At 36.8% G+C, this 15,085-nt stretch overlaps 1 protein-coding gene and 13 non-coding genes across 14 annotated transcripts in view; 13 read left to right on the top strand and 1 right to left on the bottom strand.

Annotated features, from left to right (window-relative positions):
• Positions 1-651: 651 nt before the first annotated feature.
• On the top strand, positions 652-724 carry Trnav-cac. Its single transcript has one exon. It is a non-coding gene; the product is annotated as a tRNA-Val (tRNA).
• Positions 725-1,017: 293 nt separating this feature from the next.
• On the top strand, positions 1,018-1,090 carry Trnav-uac. The gene has a single exon. It is a non-coding gene; the product is annotated as a tRNA-Val (tRNA).
• A 129-nt stretch (positions 1,091-1,219) lies between these two features.
• On the top strand, positions 1,220-1,292 carry Trnav-aac. The gene has a single exon. It is a non-coding gene; the product is annotated as a tRNA-Val (tRNA).
• A 284-nt stretch (positions 1,293-1,576) lies between these two features.
• Trnav-uac lies at positions 1,577-1,649 on the top strand. Its single transcript has one exon. It is a non-coding gene; the product is annotated as a tRNA-Val (tRNA).
• Positions 1,650-2,016: 367 nt separating this feature from the next.
• Trnav-uac lies at positions 2,017-2,089 on the top strand. The gene has a single exon. It is a non-coding gene; the product is annotated as a tRNA-Val (tRNA).
• A 296-nt stretch (positions 2,090-2,385) lies between these two features.
• Positions 2,386-2,458, top strand: Trnav-uac. Its single transcript has one exon. It is a non-coding gene; the product is annotated as a tRNA-Val (tRNA).
• A 114-nt stretch (positions 2,459-2,572) lies between these two features.
• Positions 2,573-2,645, top strand: Trnav-aac. Its single transcript has one exon. It is a non-coding gene; the product is annotated as a tRNA-Val (tRNA).
• A 240-nt stretch (positions 2,646-2,885) lies between these two features.
• On the top strand, positions 2,886-2,958 carry Trnav-aac. Its single transcript has one exon. It is a non-coding gene; the product is annotated as a tRNA-Val (tRNA).
• Positions 2,959-3,259: 301 nt separating this feature from the next.
• On the top strand, positions 3,260-3,332 carry Trnav-cac. The gene has a single exon. It is a non-coding gene; the product is annotated as a tRNA-Val (tRNA).
• A 405-nt stretch (positions 3,333-3,737) lies between these two features.
• On the top strand, positions 3,738-3,810 carry Trnav-uac. Its single transcript has one exon. It is a non-coding gene; the product is annotated as a tRNA-Val (tRNA).
• Positions 3,811-3,975: 165 nt separating this feature from the next.
• Trnav-aac lies at positions 3,976-4,048 on the top strand. The gene has a single exon. It is a non-coding gene; the product is annotated as a tRNA-Val (tRNA).
• Positions 4,049-4,157: 109 nt separating this feature from the next.
• On the top strand, positions 4,158-4,230 carry Trnav-aac. The gene has a single exon. It is a non-coding gene; the product is annotated as a tRNA-Val (tRNA).
• A 165-nt stretch (positions 4,231-4,395) lies between these two features.
• On the top strand, positions 4,396-4,468 carry Trnav-aac. The gene has a single exon. It is a non-coding gene; the product is annotated as a tRNA-Val (tRNA).
• Positions 4,469-12,287: 7,819 nt separating this feature from the next.
• The window catches only part of LOC113389729, a 19,842-nt gene continuing 17,044 nt past the window's right edge, over positions 12,288-15,085 (bottom strand). Inside the window, exons 2-6 of the mRNA XM_026626746.1 lie at positions 14,479-14,550; positions 14,310-14,382; positions 13,910-13,981; positions 13,721-13,812; positions 12,288-12,402 (exon numbers count right to left, since the gene is read on the bottom strand). Of these exons, the coding sequence (XP_026482531.1) occupies positions 12,288-12,402; positions 13,721-13,812; positions 13,910-13,981; positions 14,310-14,382; positions 14,479-14,550 (424 nt within the window). The remainder of the gene's footprint in view (positions 12,403-13,720; positions 13,813-13,909; positions 13,982-14,309; positions 14,383-14,478; positions 14,551-15,085) is intronic.

The following is a 15,085-nucleotide window of genomic DNA, read 5'->3' as shown; positions in this document are numbered from 1 at the left end:
TGCACCGACAATCAATAAACCACCAAAAACCTTTATTTGTTTTGAATAAATATAGAGGATTACATTAGATGATTCCGGCCGGGATCAAACCGGCGCCCTTCTGCGTGTTAAGCAGATGTAGTAACCACTACACCACGGAACGCCGGTTCGATCCCGGCCGGAATCATCTAACGAAATCCTTTGTATTTATTCCAAACAAATGAAGAATTTTGGTGGTTTATTGACTATCGGTGCAATCCCACGATGAATCATACATCGAAGTCTTCATTGTTTTAAGCTTTTATTAAATATTGGCGATGCGTGCTGCAAATGCGATTTATTTTTATAGGTTCCGTGGTGTGGTGGTTATCACATCTGGTTCGGTTCGATCCCGGCCGGAATCATCTAATGTAATCTTCTATATTTATTCAAAACGAATAAAGGTTTTTGGTGGTTTATTGATTGTCGGTGCAATCCCATGATGAATCATAAATCATACAGAAGGCCGCCGGTTCAATCCCGGCCAGAATCATCTAATGAAATCCTATATATTTATTCAAAGCCAATAGAGGGTTTTGGTGGTTTATTGATCGACATCAAAGTCCTCAATCATTATTCTAAGCTTTTAATAAATATTGGCGATGCGTGCTGCAAATGCGTTTTATTTTTGTAGGATCCGTGGTGTAGTGGTTATCGCATCTGCTTCACACGCAGAAGGGCGCCGGTTCGATCCCGCCCGGAATCATCTAATGTAATCCTCTATATTTATTCAAAACGAATAAAGGTTTTTGGTGGTTTATTGGTTGTCGGTGCAATCCCGTGATGAATCATAAATCATACAGAAGACCGCCGGTTCGATCCCGGCCGGAATCATGTAATGAAATCCTCTGTATTTATTCAAAACCAATAAAGGGTTTTGGTGGTAAATTGATTGTCAGCGCAATCCCATGATAAATCATACATCAAAGTTTTCAATATTTATTCTAAGCTTTTATTAAATATTGGCGATGAGTGCTGCAAATGCGTTTCATTTTTATAGGTTCCGTGGTGTAGTGGTTGTCACATCTGCTTTACACGCAGAAGGTCGCCGGTTCGAACCCGGCCGGAATCAACTAATGAAATCCTCTATATTTATCAAACGAATAAAGGTTTTTGGTGGTTTATTGATTGTCGGTGCAATCTCATGATGAATCTTACATCGATGTTCTCAATATTGCTGCAAATGGTATTTATTTTTGTAGGTTTTGTGGTGTAGTGGTTATCACATCTGCTTAACACGCAGAAGGCCGCCGGTTCGAACCCGGCTGAAATCATCTAATGAAATCCTGTATATTATTCAAAGCGAATAAAGGGTTTTGGTGGTTTATTGATTGTCGGTGCAATCTCATGATGGGATAACACGCAGAAGGCCTAGAAATCATCTAATAAACTATCTAATAAAATCCTCTATATTTATTCAAATCCAATGAAGGCTTTTGGTGGTTTATTGACTGTCGGTGCAATCTCACGATGAATCATACATCGAAGTCTTCAATATTTATTCTAAACTTTTATTAAATATTGGCGATGCGTGCTGCAAATGCGTTTTATTTTTGTAGGTTCCGTGGTGTAGTGGTTATCACATCTGCTTTACTCGCAGAAGGTCACCGGTTCGATCCCGGCCGGAATCATCTAATGAAATCCTCTATATTTATCAAAACGAATAAAGCGTTTTGGTGATTTATTGTTTGTCGGTGCAATCTCATGATAAATCTTACATCGATGTTCTCAATATTGCTGTGAATGGGTTTTATTTCGTAGGTTCCGTGGTCTGGTGGTTATCGCATCTGCTTTACACGCAGAAGGCCGCCTGTTCTATCCCGGCCGGAATCATCTAATGGAATCCTCTACATTTATTCAAAACCAATAAAGGGTTTTGGTGGTCTATTGGCTGTCGGTGCAATCTCACGATGAATCATACATCGAAGTCCTTAATATTTATTCTAAGCTTTTATTAAATATTGGCGATGAGTGCTACAAATGCGTTTTATTTTTGTAGGTTTCGTGGTGTAGTGGTTATGACATCTGCTTTACCCGCAGAAGGTCACCGGTTCGATCCCGGCCGGAATCATCTAATGAAATCTTCTATATTTATCAAAACGAATAAAGGGTTTTGGTGGTTTATTGATTGTCGGTGCAATCTCATGATGAATCTTACATCGATGTCCTCAATATTGCTGTGAATGATCCCGGCCGGAATCATCTAATGAAATCCTGTACATTTATTCAAAACCGATGAAGGGTTTTGGTGGTCTATTGACTGTCGGTGCAATCTCACGATGAATCATACATCGAAGTCTGCAATATTTATTCTAAGCTTTTATTAAATATTGTCGATGAATGCTACAAATGCGTTTTATTTTTGTAGGTTTCGTGGTGTAGTGGTTATCACATCTGCCTTACGCGCAGAAGGCCGCCGGTTCAATCCCGGCCGGAATCATCTAATGAAATATTTTATATTTATCAAAACAAATAAAGGGTTTGATGGTTTATTGATTGTCTGTGCAATCTCATGATGTCCTCAATATTGCTGCAAATGGGGTTTATTTTTGTAGGTTTCGTGGTGCAGTGGTTATCACATCTGCTTAACACGCAGAAGGCCGCCGGTTCTATCCCGGCCGGAATCATCTAATGTAATCCTCTATATTTATTCAAAACGAATAAAGGTTTTTGATGGTTTATTGATTGTCGGTGCAATGCCATGATGAATCATAAATCATACAGAAAGCCGCCGGTTCGATCCCGGCCAGAATCATCTAATGAAATCCTATATATTTATTCAAAGCCAATGAAGGGTTTTGGTGGTTTATTGATTGTCGGTGCAATCCCATGATAAATCATACATCAAAGTTCTCAATATTTTTGTAGGTTCCGTGGTGTAGTGGTTATCTCATCTGCTTAACACGCAGAACGCCGCCGGTTTGATCCCGGCCGGAATCATCTAATGAAATCCTATATATTTATTCAAAGCCAATAAAGGGTTTTGGTGGTTTATTAATTGTCGTTGCAATACCATGATAAATTATACATCTGCTTAACACGCAGAATGCCGCCGGTTCGATACCAGTCGAAATCGTGTAATGTAATACTCTTTATTTATTCAAAACCAATAAAGGCGTTTGGTGGTTTATTGACTGTCGGTGCAATCCCACGATGAATCATATATCGAAATCACCAATATTTATTTTAAACTTTTAATAAATATTGGCGATGCGTGCTGCAAATGCGTTTTATTTTTGTAGGTTCCGTGGTGTAGTGGTTATCACATCTGCTTCACACGCAGAAAGCCGCCGGTTCGATTCCGGCCGGAATCATCTGATGAAATACTTTGTATTTATTCCAAACAAATGAAGAATTTTGGTGGTTTATTGACTATCGGTGCAATCCCACGATGAATCATACATCAAAGTCTTCATTATTTATTTTAAGCTTTCATTAAATATTGGCGATGTGTGCTGCAAATGCGATTTATTTTTGTAGGTTCCGTTGTGTAGTAGTAATCACATCTGCTTCACACGCAGAAGGCCGCCGGTTCAATTTCGGCCGGAATCATGTAATAAAATCCTCTATATTAATTCAAAACCAATGAGGATTTTTGGTGATATATTAATTGTCGGTGCAATTCCATGATGTCAATCATACATCGATGTCCTCAATATTTATTCTAAGCTTTTATTGAATATTGGCGATGCTGCCTGCAAATGCGTTTTAATTTTGTAGGTTTCGTGGTGTAGTGGTTATCACATCTGCTTTACACGCAGAAAGCCGCCGGTTCGATCCCTTCCGGAATCATCCGATGAAATACTTTGTATTTATTCCAAACAAATGAAGAATTTTGGTGGTTTATTGACTATCGGTGCAAGCCCACGATGAATAATACATCAAAGTCTTCATTATTTATTTTAAGCTTTTATTAAATATTGGCGAAGCGTGCTGCAAATGCGATTTATTTTTGTAGATTTCGTGGTGTAGTGGTTATCACATCTGCTTAACACCCAGAAGGCCGCCGGTTTGATCCCGGCCGGAATCATCTAATGAAATCTTCTATATTTATCAAAACACAAGATTGTCGGTGCATTATCATGATGAATTTTACATCGATGTCCTCAATATAGCTGCAAATGCGTTTTGTTTTTGTAGGTACCGTGGTGTAGTGGTTATCACATCTGCTTAACACGCAGAAGGCCGCCGATTCGATCCCGGCCGGAATCATATAATAAAATCCTCTATATTTATTCAAATCCAATAAAGACTTTTGGTGGTTTATTGACTGTCGGTGCAATCTCACGATGAATCATACATCGAAGTCTTCAATATTTATTCTAAGCTTTTATTAAATATTGGCGATGCGTGCTGCAAATGCGTTTTATTTTTGTAGGTTCCGTGGTGTAGTGGTTATCACATCTGCTTAACACGCAGAAGGCGGCCGGATCGATCCCGGCCGGAATCATCCAATGCAGTGGTTCCCAACCTGGGGGTAATTACCCCCGCAAGGGTAAAACGAATATTCTAGAGGGGTAACAAAGGATGGCACGAAATAGTATTAAAATAGCAATAAACCAAATAATAGTACGGTAAACAAAATAAAATAAAGTCCTATGTTTGCGCTGCAAGTGGACACAATTATTGATGTTTTCACGATACTTTAAAGATGACGATGTGAAGGAGAAATATTTGTTCTGCAAGTCTTTGCCCACTACTACGCGCGGCGAAGACGTATTTCAAACGCTAAAAGAGTTTATCGAGGAAAATGGCCTGATACACCATTTCGCTTTGGCTGTGGAAACGCTTCCACCTGATTTGCTAAACACGTTGTAAAAATTGTTAATCATATTCGAGGCAGCGCCACTAACTCAAAATTATTCAAAGTTTTATGCGATGTAGTTGGAGCTACATTTAATTTTCTTTTGTACCATACAGACATGGCCGGTCCTGGGGTCCTTAGCGGCCACATGCCGAAGGAGAAGTTTATGTTTTCATAAAAAATCCGAATTGCTAATTTTATGTTTTCTCGACGTTTCAAGCCATTCTGAATCGAATGAGACCAATATTAGAAAAAGTATGTGTGTGTGTGTATGTGTGTGTGCGTATATATGTAAACAAATTTTTTGCCGCAAATCGACGTTTTTTCTAAAACGGCTGGACCGATTTCAGATATTTAAAAAACATTTGATGTATTGAACTGTAATAACAATTCGAATTCGAATTATTTGTTTAATAATTACAAAACGCGTTGCTAGTTATATGTAGGTTACGCGGACATCGGAAGTGCTTACTGTTGGATTTTGTAAATAGGTTGTAAACGATAAATTAGTATATAAGAGTTAGACAAAAGTTAGACAGCCAGTCAAACCTGGAGTCAAACCTGGAGTAAGACTCGGAGACAGACATAGAGTTAGTCAGACATAGTATTCAGTAAAATGTAGTCTTTGCTGATATGATAACCAACAGGTTATCAACAAATATTAATTGTAAAAATAGTGAATAATAAAGTATCATTCGAAGAAAGAAGTGTGTTTGCAAATTACTATCAAATCGCTGTTCGTCTAAAGGCCTTTCACACTACCATTGGACTCTGGAGAGTCCACATCAAAATATAATACTTCAACAACTATTCAACTGTTCACCGCTCGGGTCCAGCCTACCAAAACAATTCCTGGTCGTACTGGTGATCCAGAACATACCTCCCAATACACTACCACAGCCAGGACAATTCATGGTGGCTTAGCGGTTTTTTCCCTCGTAGCGCTGAAGAATTTTCTGACGGAGACATCGAGTTCAAAGCTGCCACAACTCGACAAACCGAACGATCATTCGAAGCACAAACTAAGGGATGGTGGCGCCTACCGGAGAACTTTAGAACGAACGCGAGACTACGACTAACTTGGACATAACTATCTCGGATTCAAGTAAGCAAATCGAAATTTAATAATATCTCAAGATGGAACCCATTTTTGAAGAAGCTAGAAAAGGTAAAGATAATAGTATAGAAATAAATAAATTTAGAATTCAATTAGCAATTAGCACTATACCCGAATTTAGTGGTAATTCGGATGACCTCTTTAAATTTTTAAGTACTGTAGACTCAATTTTAGATGATGTAGATTTTGAGACGTATAAATTTATATCGAAGATTGTTATTTGTAAATTAAGTGGAACGGCTTTTGATTGCATTAGACGGGCTGATTATCAGTTATGGAATAATGTCAAACCTATTCTAATTAAACGTTTCAAAGATATAAGGTCCATCGCTGAGTTACATCACGAGCTAGCAACAACAACAAGAAAAAATGGGGAATCGATTGAGAAGTTTGCAGAGAAAGTTGAGAGTTTGCTTACGTTAATAAACAACGAATGCTATTTTACACAAAATGAAATAGCGTATCCATCATATTGTGACTTGGCTTTGGCAGTTTTTCTTAAAGGCTTACCATTTGACCTGAAAATTATAGTTAAAGCAGCCAAACCGGAAAATTTGAAAGATGCTATGCACATTGCTGCAAAGGAAGAAAAATATTTAAACATCAGATCTGATAAAAAATACAACCCATTCGTCACTTGCAGATACTGCAAGAAAAGGGGACACCACATTAACCAATGTCGAAAACTTACAAATCGGAAAAGAGATGACAAACTTAGAATCTACAATGGTGGAAATGACGATAGAATGGACTACGAAAGTAATAAAGATCTGAAATATACAAAAACATATGATGATACATACAAGGCATTCATAACAACTAAGGAAGAATCTGAAGAATCCGAAGAATCCGAAGAGTCCGAAGAATCCGAAGAACAAGAAGAATATAAAGCAGAAAGTTTGACTCACAACACCAAAATAGAAGAGTTGACGACAATCGCTGCAAATTCATACGAGGAAGAAAAGAATCTATATGAGGCAGAAGATATGGAACAAACCATACGAACAAATTCATACGAAGAAGAAAAGGATCTATATGAGGCAGAAGATATGGAACAAACCATACGAACAAATTCTTACGAAGAAGAAAAGGATCTGAACATATATGTGGCACAAGATATGGAACAAACCCAAGATGAGGTTTACGACATGAAAGAAATTAATGATAAACAAGAAGAAATAAGAATACTTAATGATGAAGGACCAGAATATATGAAAACTATTCCCATTAAAATAAAGAAGAAAAAGAAAAAGAAAAGAAATATTAAAAGAAGAAAAATTAATGATGAAATTATAGAAGAAAATAATCAAGAAATCAGGGAATATAATATTAATATGATAAGAAAATTACCTTCACAACGAAAATTGTCAATAAATGAAAATATAGCCACTATTACAGATATGTTCAACCGTAAGAATATGAATTTGAACACAAAGAAGAAATATGCACATTTCCAAAGCCAAAGCAGCAGAAAATTGATATCGTCGCAAACTCATGTAAAGAAGAGAAACATTCCCGATTTTATTATATTCAGAAAAGCACCAAAATTGTTTAATTATAAATACCGGAAGAAACAAAAAACTCGCCAGGTGTAAACACAATAGTAACAACGCAAGTCATTATGTTTGGTTGACATAAGCGAATTCTCATATTTCAAAGCAATATTTGTTCAATTTTGATTACCTAGCAAATTTGGAATATATCAAGTATTAACAATACAACGTAAATTTAAATTTTCATTAATTACTATTTATGATTTGAATTATCAAATGCAAGATTCTTTATGCCATTAATATTTTTTGCAGATTTTAAAGACATTTTTCATATTATGATTTTTATGCTCTATTGATATAAAAGTTTTTTTAAAAAAAAAAATTATTTGCATCATTTATGGTAAGTTGTTCGAAGCATATTTTGTTTTACCGGAATAACATTTTAAATTTCAGTGATGCCTTTACATAATCAGCGACCATCTAATTTGCATTCAACTGCTGATTTTTTGTATGTATGTTATTAAAGATTTATTAATGTAGAAATAAAAATAAAATTATTATTAGATTTTTTTTTCAGAGCACATTATTTGTAAACATATTCTAACAGTAATGACACTTTTGAGGACAAAAGTTTTTAAGGGCCGAAGGAAGAAGAGATGGAACTCATTTTTTTTTAATTTTTTCTTAATTTTTATAGTTTTCCGAGGACGAAAAACTTTTGAAGAGGGAGGTTGAACTGTAATAACAATTCGAATTCGAATTATTTGTTTAATAATTACAAAACGCGTTGCTAGTTATATGTAGGTTACGCGGACATCGGAAGTGCTTACTGTTGGATTTTGTAAATAGGTTGTAAACGATAAATTAGTATATAAGAGTTAGACAAAAGTTAGACAGCCAGTCAAACCTGGAGTCAAACCTGGAGTAAGACTCGGAGACAGACATAGAGTTAGTCAGACATAGTATTCAGTAAAATGTAGTCTTTGCTGATATGATAACCAACAGGTTATCAACAAATATTAATTGTAAAAATAGTGAATAATAAAGTATCATTCGAAGAAAGAAGTGTGTTTGCAAATTACTATCAAATCGCTGTTCGTCTAAAGGCCTTTCACACTACCATTGGACTCTGGAGAGTCCACATCAAAATATAATACTTCAACAACTATTCAACTGTTCACCGCTCGGGTCCAGCCTACCAAAACAATTCCTGGTCGTACTGGTGATCCAGAACATACCTCCCAATACACTACCACAGCCAGGACAATTCAGTATCTCGATGAGGATTATCGTTTCTCAGTTTTGTGCGACGATCGCCCGAGCCGTTTCTTTGTAATTTGGAAAAAAGTGTTAAACCTTTCGTCCACATTTAAGCTCATACTACCGAACCGATTTTAAAAAATCAAAAACTGTTCGAAAGGTATTAGTTGGGAATGATACTGATTAGTTTTAGGTAAAAATCTACCGAGCCGTTTTCTTGTAATTAAATGTTGAAAAAAAATTTAAGCCGATTTTTATGAAACTTTTTTTGGCGATATATATCATGGTCTTATAGAACATACTGAAATATTACGGCCTTACGACAAGTAGTTTAATTTTAAAAATTTATCAAAGTTTGAGAAAATGAGTAGTTTTTTTGACGTTTGTTAAAAATAAAATTAGACGATTTAGTTGGAATAACGAGTGTACTTGGTGTTGAACATAGTAAACAATCAAAGTCCTACGGAAACTGGTTCAATTATAATTATTGATTAATTAATATTAATGATTTTTGAGAATTTGCTTTTAGAAAATATTCCGAATTAACGTGTTCGTTTGTTCGTTTGCAATGATGTGTAATAAATCCACTCGGAATACTTTTAATCACTCATAAATTAATTTATTTATTATTGATCAAGTCGATTATTTATACATATCGGGAAGTTTATGTAACTTGCCTCAATGCTAAATACCAAACCAACTAGTTTTTTCTTATAATCAATAGTTATGTTTGCATGTATATTTTTTATAATATTTGTATTATTTGACACAATTATTACAAAATATTTATTTTAACGAAACAATAAAACACAAAAACAAAACTGTATCAAAATCCTAAGTTAAGGGGATAAACCAGTAGTTTCCGTCCTTTTCCTCCTTGCGCCCCCCTTTCGAAAGAAAAAAATATTGCGCCCCCCCCCTAATTGTTCTAATAATTTAATTTAAATATACTTAACTGAAATTATGCCAAATAATACACAATATTAAAAAATACATACAAATATAACTATCGATTATAAGACAAAATAATTTTAATGAAAACAAATCATAGAAAAATAATAATCACACCATTAGAAAAAAGTAATGCGACGGTTGAGCTTGTTTCTCAGCATATCATCATATTTCACAATGACAAATAGATTTCTGTTCCATTCGTATTTGAACATATCTAGATTTTTTTAGATGGCAGTTTCTCAGCATTTAAAATTAATATTTCATTTACTCAACATTTAAAATTAATATTTTTAAAACAGCGTCGCGCCCTCCTTGGAACGGTATGAGGCCCCCTTAGGGTTGGTGCGCCCCACAGGTTGGAAATCGCTGGGTTAAACACTCACAACTGATGATAATACAAATATGTGTATGATAAAAAAGTTTAATAGTTTTATAGCCTGCAATATTTGTGGCATGAAAAATGTTATATTTTATTCAATGTTTATGAAATTTTGAAATTCACATTTAATACGCCTGTAGGCATTATAATAATAGATGCTTGGCATGCTCCTATTTCTAATTGGAATATAGAAAATGTTTAAGTTGAATTTTATTCTATTATCAACTTCTTGTAGGGTAAGTCATAATAATCGTAAAAAATTGAAAATGGAAATTTTTGCATATCTTTACGTTTCAAAGGTTACAGAACATTTGAAGTATGTGTGTTTGTGTATGTATGTTTGGATGCAATTATCGTCCACGATTTCGGGCGCACGGATTTTTTGAATGATTCAAAAAACCTTTATTTTCTGTTGATGGCAAGACATGCTGCGTCCCGTAGAGCATTTTTAAAACAAGTTTTTATTTTTGGTCAACTTTCTCCCATTAATAAATTACTTATAATGTATTCTTTTATTGTTGCATTTATTTTTGAAATAAGTTTTTTTTATTTGTATTTTTATATTAATAGATACACACCTATTAAACAGGCTGATTAAGTAATAATTTAACGTTCACTTTCTGCTTTCTTACAAGTAATATTAATACTACTAAAAACCATACAACTTTGCACATTGCAGTACCACCCAAAAATATATTTTCAACGCACGATTCAAATGATAATTTTTAGTTATTCTTTCTAAAAAGTCTAAAATTTGTTTACAAATTTCTGTGAAAAAGTCAATGTAAAAACATAAAAAGCAAATTAATTATTATTATTAATTTGTATTTTTTAATATTTTATACAATTCGATATTATTTTGTAATAAATTCATATATACATTAAATTAAAATTAAAATATTCTATATAAATTAAAATATTGATTTAAATATTTTGATACTGATAATTACAGTTATAACTGGAATAGAACTTTTTCCATGAATTAACAAATTAAATAATTTTTAATTGATTTAAGAGTATAAAATGCAAAAATTATTAATAATTAGAAGTGACTTAAAAAAAATCGTTTACTTATAAGCTTGAGCAAGAAAAAACTGGAAAGTAACAAATTTAAAAGTAAAGATTTATTTGATTTTTTTTATATTTATAAGACTTTTTGATATAAGTTTATAATTATCAGTAATGCGTGCAACCTATAGTGATACATCTATATATATTAATAAAAACAATTATCTAAATACCTAATTATGACAATTGTACTTATAGCTAGAATGCAACTCTTTTCCACACCACCCAGGAGGTAGAGTTGCTAGGCGCGTTTTTTTTAATGTGGTGTCGCCACAGAAATGCAACGACTTCTGCAGCCCTAATCCACCTAAACTAACTTATTGACTAATTATTCTTAACTAATAAACGAATTGTACCGAATGTAACGCGAAAAGAACCTCGCGAGATGACCTAATGTACCCAAAAATTTCGATTTTTAAAAGCGAAAGAACCTCTCGGTGTGTAGTGTTGTATGAAATTTTAATATGGAAATTGTAGTTCGGTTTTATAACGGTGATTGTGATATTATAAAAAAAAGCATCCACATGATGTACCCCCCAGAGTACAGAAGTACTCCCCAAATACACCATGCAATTACTTGGAAAAAAGACTTCATAGTCTCCCAGCCTATGAAGCTTATGGACAAATCATTTTGTGATTTGCAATTATTAATTAATTAATGTAAAAAAGCGCGGAAAAAAGAAATGTTCTTCCACAACGCCACCCCCTTTGAGCTCAAACAAAAGTACGCGAAAAACCCCAAAAAAGGTATGACTGAAGATATTAACGTAAAAACGCGAATTAATAATACGCGAACAACTTTAAAAAACGTATGACCGAAAACGCCCCTTATAAATAATATAACTACTTAATAGTAATTACTTAATAATAATAGAATAATATAACTAAAGTCTTCTCACACTTCATATTCATCTTGATATTCACCAATCCGGCAGTTTTCTTCTGTTGGTCTTGATCCGTCAGCAGTCTTCTGTTGGTCCTGGTTGGCCCCTGGAAAGTGATGGATAAGTATGAAATAAAAATTGAGTATTATTTTAAATTAATTTGAAAATAAATTACAAAATATTCGATCGAAATTTTTACGTCAAAAGGACCCTTAACTAAACATTAGTTTAAGACTAATATAATACAATAATATCGATACACTATTATAAAGATCCAATAATAATAATACAATATAATTAAAGTTTTTTCTTACATTTTATCTTTGCTCCATATGATTTCATTTATGCGCATAATCTCCAATCTGGTAGCGGCTTCCTGATTGTCTTGAAGAGGAAATCTTCTGGAAATCTTCATGGAAATACACCTGAAACGAGATTAAAAAAAACACAAATTTCCCTAAAAGGGATGAGCATATAAACGGGGCCCCGGTAATGTTAATATTAAAATATTATATACTTATATAAATGTAAGTCTAGATAACGACTAATTATATGTAATACGAGAAAACTAATACATGCATGCATATTATCCTGAAATGTGCTTCTACTGTAGCAGTTAGTCTTGGAATTGATTCCTCTTGTATCACAAGTCCCTCCTGGGTTGTGCTTCTCCTGTAGTAGTTGGCCTCGGCATTGATTCCATTTGTATCACAAGTCTATCCTGGGTTGTGCTTCTCCTGTAGTAGTTGCTCTTGGTATTGATCGATATACTTTTTTTAAAAAAATTCAAACACTTTTCAAGCACTGCGTCTTCAACATTTCTCCGTCACGGGAGACCCATTGTGCAATAACGAATATAGTACATAAAAGCAAAAAAATCCGTTAAAATAAATATAAGTAATTTGAGAAACAAGCTGGATTTCAAAATTTCAAACTAGATGTTTGAATGCGCACCAAGACCAAGAACGAGGAGATCGAGACCGAGACCGAGACCAAGACCAAGACCGAGGAGACCGAGACCGAGACCGAGTCCGAGGAGACCGAGACCAAGACCGAGACCAAGAGAGACCAAGACCGAGACCAAGACCGAGACCAAGACCGAGACCAAGACCGAGACCGAGTAGATCGAGACCGAGACCGAGACCGAGACCGAGGAGACCGAGACCGAGACCAAGACCGAGACCGAGGAGACCGAGACCGAGACCAAGACCAAGACCGAGACCAAGACCAAGACCGAGACCGAGACCGAGACCGAGACCGAGACCGAAACCAAGACCGAGATCGAGACCAAGACCGAGACCAAGACGAGACCGAGACCGAGGAGACCGAGACCGAGGAGACCGAGACCGAGGAGACCGAGACCGAGGAGACCGAGACCGAGGAGACCGAGACCAAGACCAAGACCAAGATCGAGACCGAGGAGACCGAGACCGAGACCAAGACCAAGACCGAGACCAAGACCAAGACCGAGACCAAGACCGAGACCAAGATCGAGACCGAGGAGACCGAGACCAAGACCGAGGAGACCGAGGAGACCGAGACCAAGACCGAGGAGACCGAGGAGACCGAGACCAAGACCGAGGAGACCGAGGAGACCGAGACCAAGACCGAGACCAAGACCGAGAACAAGACCGAGACCGAAACCGAGACCAAGACCGAGACCAAGACCGAGACCAGACCGACCGAGACCAAGACCGAGACCAAGACCGAGACCAAGACCGAGACCAAGACCGAGACCAAGACCGAGAGCGCGGAGACTTACCGTTTGATTGACTAGAGTCGATAAGGTCTGTTGGGTTGATGATAGCAGTTGGTTCATTAGTGGAGAATTGAACCTGCAATAAAAAAAAACAAAAGGTTAGAAAACATCTTTTAAAATGTTTGAGAAAGGATACATACAGCCTGGTAGATACTTGATATGAGCTTACTTACGTTTGATTGACTAAAGTCGATAAAGTCGGTTGGGCTGATGATAGCAGTGGGTTCAGTAGTGGAGAATTGAACCTGAAATAAAAAAACATAAGGTTAGAATACACATATCGAAATGTTTGAGAAAGGATACAAGACCAAGACCAAGACCAAGACTGAGGAGACCGAGACCGAGACCGAGACCGAGACCAAGACCGAGGAGACCGAGACCAAGACCGAGACCGAGGAGACCAAGACCGAGGAGACCGAGACCAAGACCGAGACCAAGACCGAGACCGAGACCAAGACCGAGGCCAAGACCGAGACCAAGACCGAGATCAAGACCGAGACCAAGACCGAGACCAAGACCGAGACCAAGACCGAGACCAAGACCGAGACCAAGACCGAGACCGCGGAGACTTACCGTTTGATTGACTAGAGTCGATAAAGTCTGTTGGGTTGATGATAGCAGTTGGTTCATTAGTGGAGAATTGAACCTGCAATAAAAAAAACAAAAGGTTAGAAAACATCTTTTAAAATGTTTGAGAAAGGATACATACAGCCTGATAGATACTTGATATGAGCTTACTTACGTTTGATTGCCTAGAGTCGATAAAGTCGGTTGGGCTGATGATAGCAGTGGGTTCGGTAGTGGAGAATTGAACCTGAAATAAAAAAACATAAGGTTGGAATACACATATTGGAATGTTTGAGAAAGGATACAAGACCAAGACCAAGACCAAGACCAAGACCAAGACCGAGACCGAGACCGAGACCGAGACCAAGACCGAGGAGACCGAAACCGAGACCAAGACCGAGGAGACCGAGACCAAGACCAAGACCAAGGAGACCGAGACCAAGGAGACCGAGACCGAGACCAAGGAGACCGAGACCGAGACCGAAACCGAGACCGAGACCGAGACCGAGACCGAGACCAAGGAGACCGAGACCGAGACCGAGACCGAGACCGAGACCAAGGAGACCGAGACCGAGACCGAGACCAAGGAGACCGAGACCGAGACCAAGGAGACCGAGACCGAGACCAAGGAGACCGAGACCAAGGAGACCGAGACCGAGACCAAGGAGACAGAGACAGAGACCGAGACCAAGGAGACAGAGACAGAGACCGAGACCAAGGAGACAGAGACAGAGACCGAGACCAAGGAGACAGAGACAGAGACCGAGACCAAGGAGACAGAG

Source organism: Ctenocephalides felis, unplaced genomic scaffold (assembly GCF_003426905.1).
Source record: "Ctenocephalides felis isolate EL2017-DRISC unplaced genomic scaffold, ASM342690v1 CF-g0.4_SCAFFOLD_00845, whole genome shotgun sequence".
Taxonomy (NCBI): domain Eukaryota; kingdom Metazoa; phylum Arthropoda; class Insecta; order Siphonaptera; family Pulicidae; genus Ctenocephalides; species Ctenocephalides felis.
This window is presented reverse-complemented; position numbering and strand designations above follow the sequence as displayed.